Raw genomic sequence first — 19,689 nt, 5'->3', positions numbered from 1 at the left:
GATCTTTGTTTTGCTATTTGTACTTGTGCACCACCGCCGACGCAGTTTTTGCCAACTTATTGAAACAATGTATATTGCTGTAAGGGGGTGTTTGCTATTATTACACATGGTCATCTACCCTTGTCAGGTATATTCATGGTGTCTTAAGCCAGCGGCTTACACGAGGTTTCGGGTGCAGTCTTTGGAATAGCTGAGAAGCTCATCCTAGAGGTCAGGGGTTAATGTTGGAAAGCATTTACTCTGTGCAGAGCCTCGCAGCGATTACCTGGAGAGTGCCTCTGCACTGATAAGCAAGTGACAATCCATCCACCATCTAGCACTTATCTGTTGAGGACATCGATGGTCATTCCAAACAATTGCACCCGGATAACGGTGCGATTCACCCCTTTTTAGCGTCAGTAATTGGCCCCGACAGATGGACAAAATTGTGTTGTCAGCCCCAATACCTATCTACATGCAGTGGCAGGGGGTCAAACAGTCATGGCCACTGGAATGTGATCAATCTATGGGCACGCTTACACCATACAGTTTGTGCGTGGCAGCTTTCCTTTTACATTGACCTACTGTCGCATTTGTCTGTTAGTTAAATAGCTTTGTTTAATGATATTCGGTTCTTTGGCTGCTTTCAATTAATGCTATGAATGTCAGTTGAAAGTTGAAATATATTTCTCCTCAAAGTGTTAAGGTTGTGAAATGGCATTGTCCTAGATGAGGCTCGTTAATGTACACTGTGGTAGCAGCAGGGTCTTAGTCTTAATGTTATTTTGCTTGCAAGTTAAAACCCACCGACACCATTGCTATCGCGAAGCAAAACATTCAAAAAAAAAATTTAACTGCATTTATTTTTAGACCGATCCTCGCCAGAACCAAAATATGCTCACGTCATTGCAATTCCCAACGTACTTAATTCACCTTACCATATCAATAAAAAGTGTGCCGTTCCTGGCCCTTCCCCCCTCAACCATTATATATACGGGGTGGTATTTCCTGTGATCTCTCATTTACTTGATACAGCTGTCGTGGCTGTGACGGTTCCACCTGAAGACGGAGGCTTGTGTTGCTTCCGAAACGTCGTGAATTTTTTATTTTGTTTTATTTTACTTTTATTAATTTAAAATTTTTACCTACGTGACTTTACCGAAAACAAACCTAAGAATATGAATCCTTGCAGTCACGAAAGCTTCAAATCTAGAATTAATTCACAGTCTTCTTTGCAACCTGTAGGCCGTCTCCGGCAGGATATTGCATCAATTTGGAAGGAGTGGGGGGAGGGTCGGCGGGCGGGCGGGCAAGAACGGTAATTGCGTTTCCTGCTGACCATTAGCCGAGCTGCGACTCAACGTCTCGCAGACTCGCTCGGCGCTTCTCCTCCGCAAGAGAGAAATGTCCTCGCGAAGGTTTTGCTGAGGCCAAGCGGCTGACGCCAGAGGGTTCATTCCTCCTCCCCCGCTCCCCAGAGCTAAATTCTATCTCTGTCCTTGAGCGGGATATTTCTGGGTTGCCAACTGCAATTTTGGTGCAAGGCGAAAGTGACCATTTGTATCCAATTCCGTCTCGGGCTCCATCCTTGGTAATTGAGACTCCTCCAGCAAGTCTGTCAAGCACGGCAGCGCTCTCCTTAGAAGAAAATATTTCAAGACAGTAATTTAAAGATATTACGCTCCTTTGCAGTTTGAGGGCTTCTAACGCAGGCAATGTTATTGTTGGAATGCAGGTTTGTCGGCGTGATCTTCTGGAAATGTATACGCCGTCCGTGTTTTAGAGCTTGACTGGACATACGTGTGTATGTTGAACTTATAGTTGAACTTATTTTGCACCGTACGTAGTCAACCGTGCTCATCGGAGGTGTAACGGAAGGACATTAAACTAAACACAAAAGCAGTTCTAAAGAAATTAGTTTTCAATCTAGATTGTTTAAAAGTGCATCGCTCCCAGTGGCTTCTTAATATCAGAAGGAAGAGCGTTCCAGACGGCCGCAGAAGCGCATCTGAAAGCACGCGATACGGTGACCGTCTTCACTGAGTCTGTGGACGCCGAGAGTCTACATGGGAAATTCATAGATATTTCTTGAAAGCTGAGCAATGTTGAGCCTCGGTAGTGCTTGGATGGTACACCACCATGCACAAACAGGTGGTCATCGCGGGAATACGTGGTGGGCAGTGGCAGGCAGCACAGACAAATCCATTGATGTTCTTTACCTCTACGCTTTCACGTCTACTTTTCCCACCTACACCAACCCACGCACACACCAACGTGGTGAATTCTAGATAAGTAAGCCCTTGCCCCTTCGTCCAGCAGATCGATCGCTGCAAAGGCTGGCATGTGCGCGTTGCTCGAAAGACATCCAAGCCGAGCAACGTTTATGAAATCGCGTGGCGGATCGATCGTTACGTTACGTTGTCTCTCTTTTGAGTATCGCTGTGCTGCGTTTGTGCCCTCCGCTTAGGCCACCTGTGTCCCAGGATGGCCAAGCCAGCAATCCCAGCAGCAGCAACAGCAGCCAGGACTCCCTGCACAAGGCGCAGAAAAAGAAAGGGATCAAGTCCTCCATCGGTCGCCTCTTCGGCAAGAAGGAGAAGGCTCGGATCACCGGGGCTATTAAGGAGATGCCTCTGCAAGGCCCAGGTACTTGAGCGCTTGTGCCGTCAGCTTTGGCGCAAGTGTCCTCTTGCCGCGGATGCTGCCGCCGGCGGTGTAGTAGGGGGAGAGGGTGCCGTGGCGGTTAGCTAGCTGTGCTACGAATCCGGCGACCCGAGTTCGGTTCCCGCTCACGGCCAACACCGGTGACGATTATCTGAACCGGTCTCCCGTAGGTCAGCTCAGCCTCAAATGAGTACCTGGTGTGGTGTGTAAAAACATCGCCACTGGGGAGACACCCACCCCCTCGTGTGCCGTTCCGGCCTTCATAGGTGCTCTGATTCCATCTCTTGCCGCGGCAGTTGAACCAACTGGTGCAGCTTTCTTTTATCCAGCGGTGCAAACGGGTCACAACAACGCAGTCGACCGGCAGGTCGCGCGCGTGGTGGGGTAAGCCTGACCCCCACCTATTCCAAGATATCTGACCAGTGTGTGAAAGGTTGGTCAGAATATCCTCCTAGAGCAGGGCTCTAGAGAAGCCATCCCCCCCCCGCCCCCTCAAGTGGAAGGGCTTCCACAAGTAGTGGAGGGAGCAAATCAATGTTGCAGCGTCGTACCTTCGTCTGTTCCAATCGGATGCCGGTCTTGTTCAGGGAACGTGGAATGTCCACCACTGGGATCGGAGGCGGGCCCCGGTGCTTTTAACTTTGACCCGACGAGCCTGTCTTCAGCAGGAAGCCTTGGGGAAGTCGACAGTGCTACCCAGGATGCCCTGGGACTTGGGAAACTGGGGACGCAGGCGGAGAAGGAAAGGAGAATGAAAAAGAAGTAAGTAACTTGGGCTCACCTCTTCAGCATTCCCACGTCGGGCAACTTTCTTTATCAGAATCTTTATTCATACTGGGGGAATCCGATGAGCTATAAAGCCCTTTCGCAGATGTTCAATCCGGGGGCAGGTCAGAGCATGACAAAAACAACAACCAATGCAAGCACTCGTTAGAGTTGCAGAGTTATAGGAAAGTTAAACAAATCACTAAAAAATATATGCAATTGAAGCTAAGCTACTTTTATCTTGCTAGGTAAAGTCCACTGAGCTATTAGCTCAACGAAGTTTGCGGTCATGTGGGAATTTATAGCAGCAAAATAATCCAATTAATATAAACGCATATTTCTAAATGTGGAGGGAAAAACCAGAGGCCCCGGGGGAGAACATGCAATCTCCAAATATACAGATGTCAGGGTTGGAATCGAACCTACGACTTCCTGCATACCAGGCGAGGTAGACAACATCACACCTTAAAAAAGATTTCAAGTCTAGTTGCTGCCCCCCTCAATGGCCATGCCAGCTAGACGCCGCCATGGTCCCGTTTGACGGAATTCATCGCTCCATACATCGACAGAACATGACGTGCAGTCCACTCATTGTGCGTGCATCAACCGCGGAGATTTGCAGTTGAGCGAGCTCTTAGAATATGTATTAATACGTGTTTTTAATGAATGGTGTGTGTATATTAGTATGTATGTATTTGTCATAAGATCTGTACTGTATAACATCTTTACTGTCGCAGGTCACCCATAAAATAGAGACGAGCAGCTCATTGGGCCCTGCCTGCTGAAACAATATGACCCTATGTATGTTAAACTTCTTTTGCACCGTGCATAGCGAATCGTGCTAATCAGATGTGCTGAGAATGGACAACAAACTAAAAACAAAAAGCACATTCTGGAAGCTAAGCAGCAATGAGCCTGGATAGTGCTCAGATGGGTAACCGGCATCCATAAAGCAAAACACTCACACACATTCGTCAATAACGCTCTCTTAAATGGGATTTTTTTTTTTATTTCAAATAGGCAACGTTTTGGGTAATGATCCTTTGTCATAGCACATGAAATTCTGTTTAATTTATATTCATAGAGCACCTTCACTCAAGGCGCTTGACATAGCTTACAGAACAGTGGCAGAATAGAATGATTTAGATGGCAGGGGCATGTTACAAGGATTGAGGAACGAGTGGAAGCGATAGAGGGGTACTTGGGGATCACTCAGGGTAGGCGAAGGATGGAAAATAGTGAAGGGGCGAGGGGAGAGCCACTGCCTTAAACGCCGCCTATTATATAGTTTTTGTTCCTTTTAAGGCCACACAGTGTGATTGACCAACATGTTGAGTTTTTGTTTTTAGATTTGCGCTTGTGGCCTCACTGCCAATGCAGCATCACCAAATAAAATTAACAAACGGCTGTTATGACCTGCTGCGGGGATATGTTATCAGCAGAGTTATTAGCGTACAACAATGGATATTGTTTGAGATTAGGTTTTCCCCTTTTTTCTGGCAACAAAACAGGTGTTAAGATGTTAAAACACCAAACTGAAACCTTTTACAAGGAATCATGTCTGCATTAACCACAATACTTGTGGTCAGAATGCAAACAAGAAACATACTCTGATCATTTATGCATTGTCTTTGAAACTGATTGGTCCACATCATAGGCAGCTTTCTTTGGAGCCTCGTCTCAAAAGGTGTTAGACCAGAGGACGCCAAAAAACGTACAGCACAAAGACAATCACTATCAGAGTAATGAGAGCTCGGGGTGTGCAGCTACATCATGGGACCTCCTTTGCCAGTACCAAAATATGAGAATAGGTTTTCCCCTTTTTTCTGGCAACAAAACGGTTGTGTTAAGATGTTAAAACACCAAACTGAAACCTTTTACAAGAATCATGTTTGCATTAACCACAATACTCATATTTTGGCACTGGCAAAGGAGGTCCCATAGTGGATATTGTTGTCCTGTACTACTCTGCGTCGATGCTTCTGCCTGCAGCGTGGTGAACGAATGGCCAAAATAAATCCCGTGACCCCCACACAGCCAAGCAGTGGACATATTGACTCTTGTTTCATACGTGACCGATTTAAAACATGTGAAATGAATAGTCACCAAATCTAAAATAAGCCGAGCACTTTCCTGCGTGTTGCAGTGCGGCACTTGAGATGACATGCCGACACGCGGGAGATGGTTTTCGAATGTCAAATACTCTCCTTCCCCCCCCCCCCCCGCCAAATATGTTGTTTTCTCAAAACTTTCTTCACCTCAATCAGATGCGTCCGTCATTTTCTGAATTCCTATTTTTGAACGATTGGACCACTTCTACTGCATTTCGCTTTAATGTACGATAAGAGTGAGGTTCAAATCATTTTCTGGCAGCTCGTGACAAAATAAAGTCATTTTGGAGAGCGCAAAGGCTTACACGGCGGTAGTAACTGCTAAATCGTATTTCAGGCTGTTAAGCCGTGTTCCATTTATCTTTGCGGATGTATTTGGCATTATGTTACTGCAACATTTGCAGCATGCATGGCATAAGTAGCCACTAGATTGTGTTTTATTCCCTGGGTAACGTGCAGTATTGCTAATCCAGCATCTGCTCGTCGTGTGCATTTTTAAAATGTTGCCTTTGTAGATATGCCACATTCTTGTGTACACTCTGTATCTATGTATAAAGCATGCTCCACACTATGTCTGCATTTCAATGAAGAACATATGCTTGCTTATTTAGTCTCGATATCACGTAACCAGATTCTATAAACAGCCTCTGCTTGGTATCAAACAGCACTAAGGCCTGTGCCACCTCAATACGGTTGTACGTTTAATTAGGTAAAATGCGGTCTTTTTGACCTACGTTGGAAATATGTTCCTGCAAGTGCATCGAAGAACATGAATACCACGAGGGTGAAAGTCAGCGTTTCTATCGCAGCCGCCTTAAGACGGCTCCACTGACCGCCTTGAAACTTGCCAGTATTTTAGAGTTCAAACATGGTTGTGAACGCTACAAGGTTTAAACAAAAATTCCCTAGCGATGCCAATTTTCGGTCGTCTTATATGAAGTAGAGTTGAATAGCCACTGGGATTGCAGCTTGAATTCCCCCACATTGTGCCTATATTATATTAATGTATCCATGTCGAAAAGTTATATTCTTTGGACTCACAGTTACCACTGTTTAATCCCCCGACATCACTTATTATGTTTGCACACATTGCTGTAAATCTCTATGTATATATTGCGTTCAGATGCACTTCCGTGGCCGTCTGGAACGCTCTTCCGATATTAGGAAGCCACTGGAGCTATGCACTTTTGCATCTAGATTACAAGACAATGTCTCTAGAACTGCTTTTTGTGTTTAGTTTGTTGTCATTCCCCCGCACCTCCGATTAGCACGTTTGCTATGTACGGCGCGAAAGAAGTTCAACATTTATGCATACATATATGATCCGCTGTTGTTGTGAATATCGAACACAAACAATTTGAACGTTTTATTTTTCTGAAAAGCATGATGGAACGTGGTGCTGATGTAGACCAATCTATTGATAGTCGTTTTACAAAGGGCATTTATCAAGTCGGTACAACACTAAGATGTCCTGCATAATGACGGTAAACAGAGTTCCATTTTACTGCCATTATACATAAAGATGAATGTTTTTATCCTACTAGAGTAACCATTTATAGTATAAATACATAACCTCAAAGCAAAAAGGCAATGTTTACCCTAAATAGCTGTGGGGTTGTTAATTAAAATTCGCATTGTGCTATTCACCATGTAATTTACCCGTGTTTGGAAGCCTTCTATATTGAAGCAGATGTTTATATATATAAGAGATGAAAGAGTTGCTAATTCGTGCTTTTCCTCTTGTGGGTTATTAGCTTTCGACTTTGCTGGTTTAACCGTAATCTAAAAGCATAAAACATTTCTGCTGTATGTCATTAACTGCCATTTTATCGGCTTGTCTCCAACACAATTTATCAAAGCATTTCTCATTCATCTCCGATCATCCTTTTGTTTCTCTTTTGATTCGACCGTTATGCTCGAGCTTTTATACTGCCCCCTTTGTCGTGGGCACGTTGCAGTCACTGCGGGCAACAAAGACGTCTTTCGTGTCCACAGAATGAAGCGCGCAACATCAACCACGTGACGCAGGGTCCTCGTGATGCTGTCATAGTCTCCGACAAACCCACGCGGAATATTCCATTCGCATGCCTGTCAACCCCTTATCAGTGCCCTGCCTTATTACGGACCAATTCAGACCTTATTTGTCGCCCCGTGCCCCCTTATAAATCTCAACGTTCATCTTACAAAGTCCCATCACAAGGGAGAAACAAACAAATAAACAATCACCACTACTACACTCACTACGACTACACTCACCACTACGCTCACCACTAGTACACACACCCACGACAACACTCATCACTACACTCACTACATACCTGACAACCCCTCATCATTGCCCTGCCTTATTACAGACCAATTCAGACCTTATTGGTCACCCCGTGCCCTTACAAATCTCAACGTTCACCTTACAAAGTCCCATCACAAGGGAGAAACACAAACAAAATGACAAAAACATGTTTTGCCCGTTTAGAAACGGCTGTTCGCCGTATGGGCCTAAAAACTACATTTGCCTGTACAAGAATACGGGTTAAACTGTAAGGGTTGACAGGGATGCATTCATTGCAGGGATGAACAAGAACCGAGACATTACGTTATAGGGCACGTTCTAGCAATAATTAATCTCATTTGCGTTTTACTTTAAACCATACCTTTTTGTTTCCTTACCGGTGTGTTGCGCGCATGGCCATGTATCACGTATGACAAGCAACCCTCTCCTGTTAGTAAAGTAAGCCCGCAAAGGATAGCCCAGAAATAAAGGACGTGAGACTCGCGTTGGGAAAGTTGGTCATTGGCTGAGAAATCCTCTGCGATAAGTGGGATGATTCCACGCTTTGGACTCGAATCTGCGCATTACGTGCCGTTCAGCATACGCTGGGGCTGGCGGCACGGAGGTGTGGAGGCCGTCTTCATTAGCAGAGTGTTCCACATATTGCAGTGATTCTGTGTGTGTGGCAGAGGTGGGACAAAGTCATTGTTATGCAAGTCCAAGTCGAGTCGCAAGTCATCAAATTCATGACTCGAGTCCAAGTCACATGACTCGAGTCCACATCTCATAGGTGGGACAAAGTCATTGTTATGCAAGTCCAAGTCGAGTCGCAAGTCATCAAATTCATGACTCGAGTCCAAGTCACATGACTCGAGTCCAAGTCACATGACTCGAGTCCACACCTCTGGTGTGTGGCAGTAGAAAGTAAAGCAATTGTTAAACAACAACAACAACACGTTTTGGGCTATCTTTGTTTTACTTCTAAGGCTTATTTTCAAGACTGTGCGTATGCACAAAGCTTGGAGTTTCCCTGCCTATGTCACCTCCTCCTCCACCTGCCACGCGCCCCTTTCCGCTGTGCCGCCATTTTTAATGCGTACCCCCCTTGTCTCCCCTCTCCACCCTCTCCTCCATTCCGTGGTAAAAAAAAAGATCCGGGTAAGTCCACCTTCCCTCTAAGTCGTTCAGGGGAGTAAATGAATGCCGTCAAAAATGGCGCTTGCTTCTGCGAATGTGGCAGACTTGAACTGGCAGAAGCTTTAGACGCGACCGGATTAAATTTAAAGCCTTTAGTCTGCCTCTGTCTGCTCGCTCCAAATTGGGCTCCAAAGTTGGTGCCATAGTCTATTATATATATATTTTTTAATTGTCACAAGTATTTGTCTCTCCAGCTGGGAATTATCGGAGCAGAAGCTGCAGTAATGTTTTTTTTATCGAGCCGTGTGCATGCACAATTAACAGATAGCGAAGGTGTGATTATTACTTGCATCCAATCCTGTGGCGCCAATGGCCGCGTGTGATCATTGCGACGAAGCGGTATGTGATCGGCAAAAAAAAAAACCCTGGTAATTTGCAGCTGGAGTCATGAATTTTTGTCGGCACACCTAGACGTCAACATTCATTAAAATAATTGTCTTAAGAATTTAATTCGGAAAACATTTATTAAGATCGCACTGGACTAAAGCGCTGGCGGGACTCCACCTGCTTTTGCCCTGAATTTATTCCCCTGAAATGCGTGTCTCTGGCCGTGGTCATGACACTAATACCTTGTTCCTGATGCTCCCTGTCGCATGGATTGTGTCTGCATGAATGTTCCAACTCAGCCCTAAACCGCGGCAACATGTTATTTTATGTACAACTGTTAGAAAATCTAAATTCGGAATGTAACAATGTATAAAATCATCTGAACTTAACTCTCAGGCCATTTTTTGTAAATGATATTGACGTCTCAAGGATTTGACATTAAATCCACGGTCATCTGTTCTCTGGCTCAAGCTAAACATTACAAGAAGCCATGGACACCTACAATTCTGAATAACCCAGTTTAGTTTGCCGGACAGATGGACGCAAATATAATGTCAACACCTTGGACGACCCAGTTTTCGGGCAGTCTAAATATATTCATTTTTAAACTAAACGGTTACAACAAAACATTCCCCCCTTCTCCTGCGATGCTAAACGTTCAAGCCTACGGGACAGCAGTGAGGAGGGGGGGGGGGTGGTTACTTAACGCGCATCCTGCCGGGCGTCGTGTCAACGTATACGCGCCGTGTCCATTCGTAAGGACCCTTGACGTCGTTTCATTCTTCGCGGCAGACCTCCAGATCTCGGGTTTACATTCGAGAGCCTTAACCGCCGCGTGGCTGATTGCTCTCTCCTCTCTCTCTTTCCTTTTGGTAGGCATGAGCTCCTGGAAGACGCCCGCAGGAAAGTCCTTCCCTTCGCACAGTGGGACGGGCCAACGGTTGTTGCGTGGCTGGAGGTAACTGCAGGGCGCAATCTCGCGTCGATCTCCCACAGACCCAGTGCCAGCAACCGCCGTCGGCGTTGTGTTAGCGCCAGCGCTGTGATGGCCAAGGCAGACGGTCGCTTGCCTCCTCCTGTGCCATGGTGGCTTCAATTGGTTCTCACTTATAATGCCTTGGAATCCGGAATACCAAACAGTGGATATGTGTTCGTGCATGCGTATACGCGTGCGTTTATGCACGCGAGTGTATACCTGTTTGTGTGCATGTGCGCATCCGGCAACTTGAGTTCGAATCCTGGCCACGGCAAACCGGTCCTGGGCCTCCCCTTGTAGGTCGACTCGGCTTTATATGGGTACCTGGCGCAGTAGTCTAAACATCACCAATGGGGAGCCAAAGGCAAGCAAGGCGTGGTAACGGCACCGTGCCACCCAAAAATAGGTGCTCGCTCACGGCACTTTCCTCAACAGCCTGTGTCGGTTTTACAGAGCATCATTGTCTTTGTGCATTTATTGTACGCACCTCTTGCATCCACGTGGGTTCTCATGTGCACGCAAAGGCAAAAAAGACAAAGATCCCCCGTATAGCCTTAACAGACTGTCGGGGCAAGTGCTGTTAGCGAGCACCTATGAAGGCCGGAACGGCACACGAGGGGGTTGGGTGGCCAGCACTACGCCCGACCGCCTTTGTCTCCCCAGTGACGATGTTTACACGCCGTACCAAATACTCATTTGAGGCTGAGTCGACCTAGGGGAAGCCCAGGACAAGTTCAGATAATCGTCACTGGTGTTGGCCGTGAGCGGGAATCGAACCCGGATCGCCGAGTTCATAGCGCAGCGCGCTAACCGCTACATTATCGCTCCCCACGCAAAGGCACACACACACACACGCGCGCGTGAGAGCGTTCCTGCGTGCACATGTATGCGCGCGGGTAAACGCGCGAGCGCGCTTGCGTATCTGTAATGCTTCCTGGGTTTAACCAGGCTGGATTGTGTGAGGAGCTCGCAGATCCTTGAAACGTCTGGACACAATCCCATCAGTGAGCTTCTCCACAGGCAAGGCTGTGTTGGCTCTGTAATGTAGCTCGCATGCCCAAGCATCTTCTGTTTGTCCGGATGGAGGGGCTAAACGGGTCCTGCATGGGCTGGAGAAGAGATGGGCTGGTGTTAACATTGACCTCTATGCAGGGGGCTCGTGAAGGAGGCTACTGGGCAGTTGCAGGCAGTCAACCTCCAATAACACAGAGGGCACAGCAGTGGTGCTTACTGTTGTGAGCTGGGCAGATAAAATGCAGCAGGGGGCACAGGTGGAGCATCTACCAGTAATCTCAGTCAAGTCAACCCATGGCACTTGGGTCTGTCCTGTGACCTCCTGCCAGTGAGCCTTTGACACTTCACGTGACGTCCTCAAAGTGCACCTAGCCTGGCACAAGCGCCGCGGTGACGTCACCGCCACTCTGGTGGCGAATGGGCGGCTGCTGTTTGTCTTCGTCGTAACGCAGCGCACGTGCACGCGTCGCGCTTGTGCCCGCGCAGCTGTGGGTGGGCATGCCGGCGTGGTACGTGGCGGCGTGCCGCGCCAACGTCAAGAGCGGCGCCATCATGTCGGCGCTGTCGGACACCGAGATCCAGCGCGAGATCGGCATCTCGAACCCGCTGCACCGGCTCAAGCTGCGCCTCGCCATCCAGGAGATGGTGTCGCTCACCAGCCCCTCGGCACCACCCACCTCCAGAACGGTACCACAGGCGCCACGCGCGCGAGCGAGCACCGTCTGCCGACGTTGCCGGTGCAACGTTGCGTTGAGGGCGCGGGTGGTAAACGATGATTCGAGCGGTGGCGGCCCAGCGTTGCTGGTTCGCAGAGGCAACACATTTTTTTCATTTTCGCGTGGTGCTGAAAAAGCAACGGGACAAGCTGACGCTTGTGCGTGTTGAGTTTTGGAAAGCCTTTCGATGGCGTCTGGAGTCAATTGGCACCTCCTGCAAAAGCGGCTGTTGGGCAACGGTCTGTGATGCGAGTGATGGATTGCATTTCAACGCTGTTACAATTACGTGACTCTTTGGGCGTAGGTAGCCAGACCTGCCACATGCGTACGTTTTATTTTACGTGGCCAAGTGAAGTCGGGCCCAGCGTGTGGTCTGAAGTAATGCGTGCAGGTGGAATAATCGAGGAACTGGAATGAGATGAGGGCAGTGGTTTCATCAGCTACCTTCTCCACAGGACCTGGCACAATGTGGTGCCACGGTGGCGAGATGTTTACTACATCGCCCGGTATGCAGGAGGTCACGGGTTCAATCCCGACCCTGACGCCTGTTTATTGGGAGTTTGCATGTTCTCTCTTCCCGTGGTGGGACATGATTTTTCCCTGCACATTTATAATTAACATCACGCGTTGAGAGTATTTGGCTGCTATAAACTTCCACATGATAAGCCACTTCAATTGTGGCCAAGTAACTTCTGAAAAAAGAGCTGTACAGCTCGGTGGGCCTTTCCTGGTTAAATACTAATAGTTTAGTTTGTTCGGTAATATCAGTACTTCCCCCTACAAGTATATCAGGTACAATGTGGATCTGTGTATTTATCTTCTATCCGTGTGGCCACTGTGGTGAATATCTGTTCGCCGGGCAAGTTCGCTCTTCGTTTTTCGTACGGCTGCTGATGTAGATGCAGAGCAACAACTTAGTTTCACATTCAGGTGGTCAAGCCAGCAGACAGCTGCATGAGGAGTAGCGGAATGTCTCGCTGTGATGTCTCCTTCGTGTTTGTGGATCGACCATCGCGTCCGTTATCCGTTGTGCGGTCTGTTCTGGATGACCACGATTACACACTGGAGAGAGTGCGACTCTGGTCAATGGTCATACTGCAGCGAGTCATTTGGCAGCTTGCTTGTGGTGAGTTAAAGTGTCCTGCCATATGAGAAACATGATTATTAGATGAAAGGTTATTTTGCTGCAGTGTTTTGATATTTGGCCGTGTTGCCCTTGGCTGTTCGCAACGTTCCTCCTGCTTTAATGTTTTTCATATATTCTTAGCATGAGCTGAAAAAAGGAGAGAGAGAAAAAAAATCAAAGCAGATATCGCACGGTAAATATTGATAGTGCGCAGCCAAAGCAATCCATGTGTGAAATTGAATAAATTATGGGTAATCTTGCAGCGGGCAGAAAAAAATTCGAAGTGCAGATACGTTCAAATAAAAATTGTAGTGCAAGAAAGACAGATGTGACATTTTTAATAATGTATATGTCATGCAGACCGAGTTTGTTTGTGTGTGTGAATGTGATACGTACGGTACCTGCGGTGTGCGTTACTTGCCTTGGGTGGAGCGTGAGCACAAACGTGGCCACCCGAGTTCCATTCCTCCCCGTGGCTACCGTCACCAGCGTGGTTAATTATGGTCAAACAAGCCTCGTGAACGACACAGCATGGGGAAGCCTTCATCCAGCAGTGGACTGACAAAGGACCCTGAAGGATTATAATTAAATTTCGATTTAAAGCTTTCGTGACTGCAGGGATTCATCTTCTTGGTTCTTTCGGTAAAGTCACGTAGAAGGGAAATAATAAAATAATAAAAATAAAACATTATAAAATAATTCTCACGACGTTTCGGCCACAACGCAAGCAGCCGTCCTCAGGTGAAGAACAGGTCTGTCGGAAAGACAGCGACGTCGGAAAGACAGCGACAGACCTGTTCTTCACCTGTGGACGGCTGCTTGCGTTGTGGCCGAAACGTCGTGAGAATTATTTTATTATGTTTTATTTTTATTATTTTATTATTTCCCTTTTACGTGACTTTACCGAAAGAACCAAGAAGATGGATTATAATTATTTCGATGTATTTTCTTGGTTTCATCAACAACATAATATTCATAATAAAAACATTCCAACTCTCTTTGAAAGATATGACTTAATGATCCCAGAAAACCCTGCAAATTGTTATTTTAATGTCAAATTTGATTGTTTAATATTTGTGTTTATGTGCCGTGGTTAAATATAGTATGTGGTACATGCTGGTGGGAGATGAATCCGACCTCCCATGTTGGAAGCCTGGAGGCACTGTTATATCCATCCCTGAGGATTAGTGTATGAAACTAGGTCATCCCAGCCTTAGTTATTACAGCAAAGTCAAAGCTCCCATTTCAAAGCTTGGTGTAGCACAGAGCAGTCTATGTGTGCCCATGTTTTTGTATGTATATTTAACAAGTAGTTTAATAGTAATAGACCGGAACATCGGTTAATGCTTCTTCTGTTATCGGAGGAGAAAACGTGTGTTTTTTTTTAAACGTGTTTTGTAATATTAACTGTATTTGTCTTTGCATCTAAAACTACACCAGGACCCGTGACCGTCTCTCTGAAAAATATATCACAACTGTATTGCCATTGTTGTTTGCTGCACCGTTGTTAACACACAGAGATATTCAATTCCAACGTACGGGTTTCTCTCGCTTGAAGCGGTAGTCATATATTAGTTCCGAACAAAGGGCGCACAAAGCAAAACCGCACGAGGTGACAGCTGCCTGCCGAGTAGCGTGTACAGCACACACAGTGTACACACAATACACGCAGTACACACACAGTACACACAGAGTACACACACAGTACACACACAATACACGTAGTACACACGCAGTACACACACAGTACACACACAATACACGCAGTGCACACACAATGTTGTCCCACCGCCAGCCGCATAGGGGTGCCATGGTGGCAAGATGTTAACTAACTCACCTGGTATACCGGAGGTCATGGGTTTGATCCCGACCCTGACGCCTGCTGTATATTTGGAGTTGGCATGTCTCTCTCCCCGTGGTCGCATGGATTTTTCTCCGCGTCTTCCGGTTTTTCCCTCCATACTTTGAAACAAGTTTTTAGAGTATTTGGCTGCTATAAATGTCCACGTGATAAGCCACTTAATTGGGCTATCATTTGTGATAGCCAGATCGCTTCTGAAAAGTGCTATAAAGCTCAATGTGCCTTACATTGTAAGATACAAATTGCTTAATAGTGGCACTTTGGGTGACTTCAAACCGAAAAATACAGAAAATGTTGGGTAGAAAGAGATTAGCCGTGTGTACATGAAATTGCACAAACCGAAAACGCCTAAAGCGAGAGGAACCTGTACATTCAGGTTGATTGAACGGCTGTCCCAGACCAGAGTGAACAAAGGGTGAAGGTTGATTTGCAATTACTGCATTGCCATGCCAATGCATGCTGCAGTGATCCGTCTACAGACACAAAAGGGGCAGAGGGGCCCTTTGACACAGGTGCATTTAACCCAGCAGCAAAGGGCAGCGCTGCGTACATTCATTCCCCCTTGGGGGGGCGTGGGGTGCATTCAACCAAACGTCTTTAGCGTACCTGGGGAAACCGAACAAGAACGAAACTTAACCAATGACTTTAACACGTAGGCTTTCGCGACCAATATTATTTATAATATAGGTTTTTGGGTCAGATCGCGTTATTTATAAATGTGTCGTAACCCTCCACCACCCGACACGGCCAAACAGTAAAAAATGTGTCACTTTTTGAAAGGACAAAATAATTCACTTCTTTAGCCCACCAGTGTGCTGAAGAGAGAATCAACAGCATTTTTTAATTTGAGTAGTACGACGTTTCGCTGATAATAACAAATAACCAATGACGGCCACCGAGCAAAGCCTGAGGCCCGTTTTGTGCGTGATGTGCTGTCGTCGACGTCCGGACTTTAACCAAAACTAACAACTTTCTCGCCGTCTCTCTTGTCGCTTTCTTTGGCTTGCGCCGTGCTCGCATTGGCTGCCCCCGCTGCTTTCGCGGTGACTAGTCGACGGGCAATGTGTGGGTGACTCACGAGGAAATGGAAAACATGGCGGCGGCTCCCAAAACGGTCAGTGCTTCGTCGCGTTTACTCCCGCGGCCTCCGCCGATCTGCAAAAGGGGGGAAATCGCTTGTGAGGTTTTGGGACTGGGAGTGAGAAGCCCTGTAAAATCCAGCACGGGACTTGCGTCCGCTTTGTGAAAAAGTCCACTTTGTGTTCCCGTGGAAATGATCGCCCGTTGAGGTTCATTTTTGCGTTTTTGCCGAATTCCAACAGACGCAGTTTTGTTAACGTTTTATTGTAAATGCCTCTTGAATAAGTTGTTAATTTGAAAAACCCGAATGCACGCAACGTTTTCACAGTTACCGTTGCGAATGTTTCTGAATTGTTAAGTTGTTTGGAGGCTTACATGTTCGTGTAGTGTCACATCACTGCCATCGTGACGAATGGAGAACGTTTATGACTGATACTCGCTCATAACGATAACATTGCAGTCCAGACTCCGGCTTCTTATTGCAAAGTCCCAAAATCTTGTAAATTCTTAACTGAATGAACTATTTTATGGTGCATTTTCAGATGGGCGTGTACACCTTGCTACAATTCCTTTCCTCGTTATCTCTGACTTTGTGAAAGGAACGAATTTGCCACGGCCGTGGGCCCTGTCATGTTCCTGGTCCCTTTGTGTGTGGTTGCAGGATTATTAGGATCTTGGGATGTCTCAATATCGTTGTGTTATGGAAAACGAACGGCAAACTTTGAAGAATATAATACATATGTCCCTTTGCAGACATTATTAAGTACATTTAATTTCACACTTTTTTACCGTTCCTATTAGTTTTAACCACTGCTATATTGTCCTGCTGGGGGTGGAAATACATACATATGGGCTCGTAATAATGTTGACTTTATAAAATTTTATAATCACCATCATCATCGTTCACAAAAATAATTTATTAAAATTCTATTTAGTTGTTTCTTCTCTTCCCTCCAGCAGCGCACGTTAGTGCACCCACCGCGTGCCAGTGAATTCTCTGCGAGGCAGTTCCAACATTCGCTCGACAAATCGCTGCCCGAAACCAATCACACAAGCTTTTGCATTGCATGTGTTGGCGTCATTTTTCAAACGAGCAATCGCTGCATTTCCTCGTACGACTTTCCGCTCCGCTTTACCCGAAGTGAGACCGGTGCGGTGATTGTGCAGAAGCCAAATGGCTTTGGCGCCATTAACGTACTTAAAATTCAAATACTTTCAATTTTGGTGGATAACTTTTAGAGGAAATGTGTTATAAAAAAGCACACACACACCAAAATATGTATATTTATTTATACACGTATAGGTGCTTCGAATTAATAAATACACTTGCTTTAAAGCCTATTAAAGTTTTGCATAAAACTACCATGCGGCCTAACCCAACAAAATATGGCTACGAAAACCTACATTTTAAGTTAACTCTCTGTATAGAAATAGAAAGAAAAATGATCATTGGTGATGGCTTGCACTTTGAGAAATTAAGTTGGTTCAGTTATGAACATGTTATAGACTTGTAAGTAATCGAATGACCATCATGGTACATCAATGCACAAATCCATAACTGTCAATACACGTGTAGATTATCTGTCGTAGGTAATCACGGAGCCTGCAGGAATTTGTCCCACCGCTCGTGTACGCGCGGAATGCCATTTGTAAACGTGCACATGCAAGAATATGAATGGTTGTTTGTTTGGGTGGCAACAGAGCTAAGTTTAACGGGCGCTAATGAAATGCGTAAATGCCGGGTGCGAGTTCCGACGGGAGACCGCCGTGCTAATTGCCTCGGCCGCACCCGCAGAGACGTTCACTTGGCACCGCGGATCGCTGCGTCGCTACGGCAAAGGCGGCTCCTGCTGCGGGCTCTGCTGCGCTAACCCTGGCTTGGCGTGCACTAACACCGACTAACGTGTCCTACTAACGCTGACTAGCCCCCCTTGCGCTGTCCTGTCTTTTTTCGTCGTACCGCACCCATTGGAAAAGCAGGATGCCGATGAGGGAAGCTGGGCACAGGTGGGCATTTTAACTCTCAGTGGCGTTTCTGGTGTTTTTGTTTTTATTGTTGGACCAAGCGCTCGTGCGTGTTCGAATGTACGCGTACATATTTGTGTGGGGAACGGTCGTGTAGCGGTCGGCGCGCTGCGCTACGAACCCGGTGACCCGAGTTTGATTCCCGCTCACGGCCAACACCAGTGATAATTATCTGAACTGGTCATGGGCCTCCCCTAGGTCGACTCGGACTCAAATGAGTACCTGGTGTGGTGTGTAAACATCACCACCGGGGAGACATTGACGGCCGGGTGTGGTGTTGGCCACCCACCCCCTCGTGCGCCATGCCTACCTTCATAGCTGCTCGCTAACAGCACTTTGCTGAACAGTGTGTTACAGGCTGTACAGGGTATTTGTTGTTTTTGTATATATGTTGAACTTCTTTCGCACCTTCTTGATTCTTTCGGTAAAAAAGAACACAAGATACACAGTTAATGCCAGTGAGTGGACTGCCGTCTGAAAGTCACCATAAACGTGAACAACAATCAGTTAAGATCATTGGAAGGACGTAATAAACCACTTCGGATCTTAACTGATTGTTGTTCACGTTTATGGTGACTTTCAGACCGCAGTCCACTCACTGGCATTAATTGTGTATCTTGTGTTCTCCACAGGGAAGGCATTATTTGCTCCGCTGCGGATCTCCTGCCACCGTTTTCCCATTCACATGTTTCATTGCTTCTACATACTATTAACATGCCCCTCCCTTTGTTAATGCTACCCCCCCCCCTCCCTTTGGTGCTGCTGATCCTGCATAATGCATGGGCATAATATGACTTTGAAACCCCCCCCGCCCACCTCCTACGCATTTCCCATGAATATGCTAAATTCCTCTTGATATGCACATTCTTTTGTTAAGGCTCTCTTCTTCTTCCACCTCCAACTCAGCTTATATATAAGCTCCTAGCTTGGCAGTGTCTCATTCTTCACCTGAAGACGGCTGCTTGCGTTGTAGCCGAAACGTCGTGAGAATTGTTTTATTATGTTTTATTTTTATTATTTTATTACTTCCCTTCTACGTGACTTTACCGAAAGAACCAAGAAGATGAATCCCTGCAGTCACGAAAGCTTTAAATCGAAATTCTTTCGCACCGTACGTTGCCAACCGTGCCAATCGGAGGTGCGGGGGAAGGACAACAAACTAAACACAAAAAAGCATTCTCAAGAAATTCGTTTTCAATCTAGGTGATTTAAAAGTGCATTCCGCCCAGTGGCTTCCTAATATGGGAAGAAAGAGCGTCAAGCCAACGTGCTCTGTTGGCTCAGGCGCGTTTATACACGAACGACTTAACTCATCATCCCTTCAATATATTTCTGCTCTGAAGAAGGGAGCATTTTGTCCACAACTTTCAAAAGAGCCAGGCTACTGGCAAGTCTAGCCTCCGTTTCGTGCCTTGAGGTGCGAGACGCCGTGTGGTCGTGGTTATCGCACTGGGCCACGATCCCGGCCGCTCCAGGTTTGATTACTTTGGCCAGGCTCAATGCACGACAACGGAAGCGAATTTTGCTCGCAGAGTCCCCAGAGGGCAATTCGGCCCGAGGGACCGAGTACTTGGTGTGG

The 19,689-nt window shown here is 46.5% G+C and overlaps 1 protein-coding gene across 8 annotated transcripts in view; it reads left to right on the top strand.

The window, feature by feature from the left end:
- LOC144936498 (liprin-alpha-1-like) overlaps positions 1-19,689 on the top strand; it is a 277,198-nt gene that overhangs the window by 238,164 nt on the left and 19,345 nt on the right. For 4 of the 8 annotated variants that reach the window (XM_078863613.1, XM_078863614.1, XM_078863611.1 and 1 more), the window contains 6 exons: positions 2,447-2,625; positions 3,309-3,405; positions 10,189-10,270; positions 11,789-11,989; positions 16,057-16,119; positions 18,066-18,092. In XM_078863613.1, the coding sequence (XP_078719739.1) occupies positions 2,447-2,625; positions 3,309-3,405; positions 10,189-10,270; positions 11,789-11,989; positions 16,057-16,119; positions 18,066-18,092 (649 nt within the window). The remainder of the gene's footprint in view (positions 1-2,446; positions 2,626-3,308; positions 3,406-10,188; positions 10,271-11,788; positions 11,990-16,056; positions 16,120-18,065; positions 18,093-19,689) is intronic. The other 4 variants (XM_078863618.1, XM_078863617.1, XM_078863612.1 and 1 more) reach the window with 3 other exon arrangements.

The sequence above is a fragment of the Lampetra fluviatilis genome, chromosome 16 (genome assembly GCF_964198595.1).
Source record: "Lampetra fluviatilis chromosome 16, kcLamFluv1.1, whole genome shotgun sequence".
Classification (NCBI taxonomy): domain Eukaryota; kingdom Metazoa; phylum Chordata; class Hyperoartia; order Petromyzontiformes; family Petromyzontidae; genus Lampetra; species Lampetra fluviatilis.
This window is presented reverse-complemented; position numbering and strand designations above follow the sequence as displayed.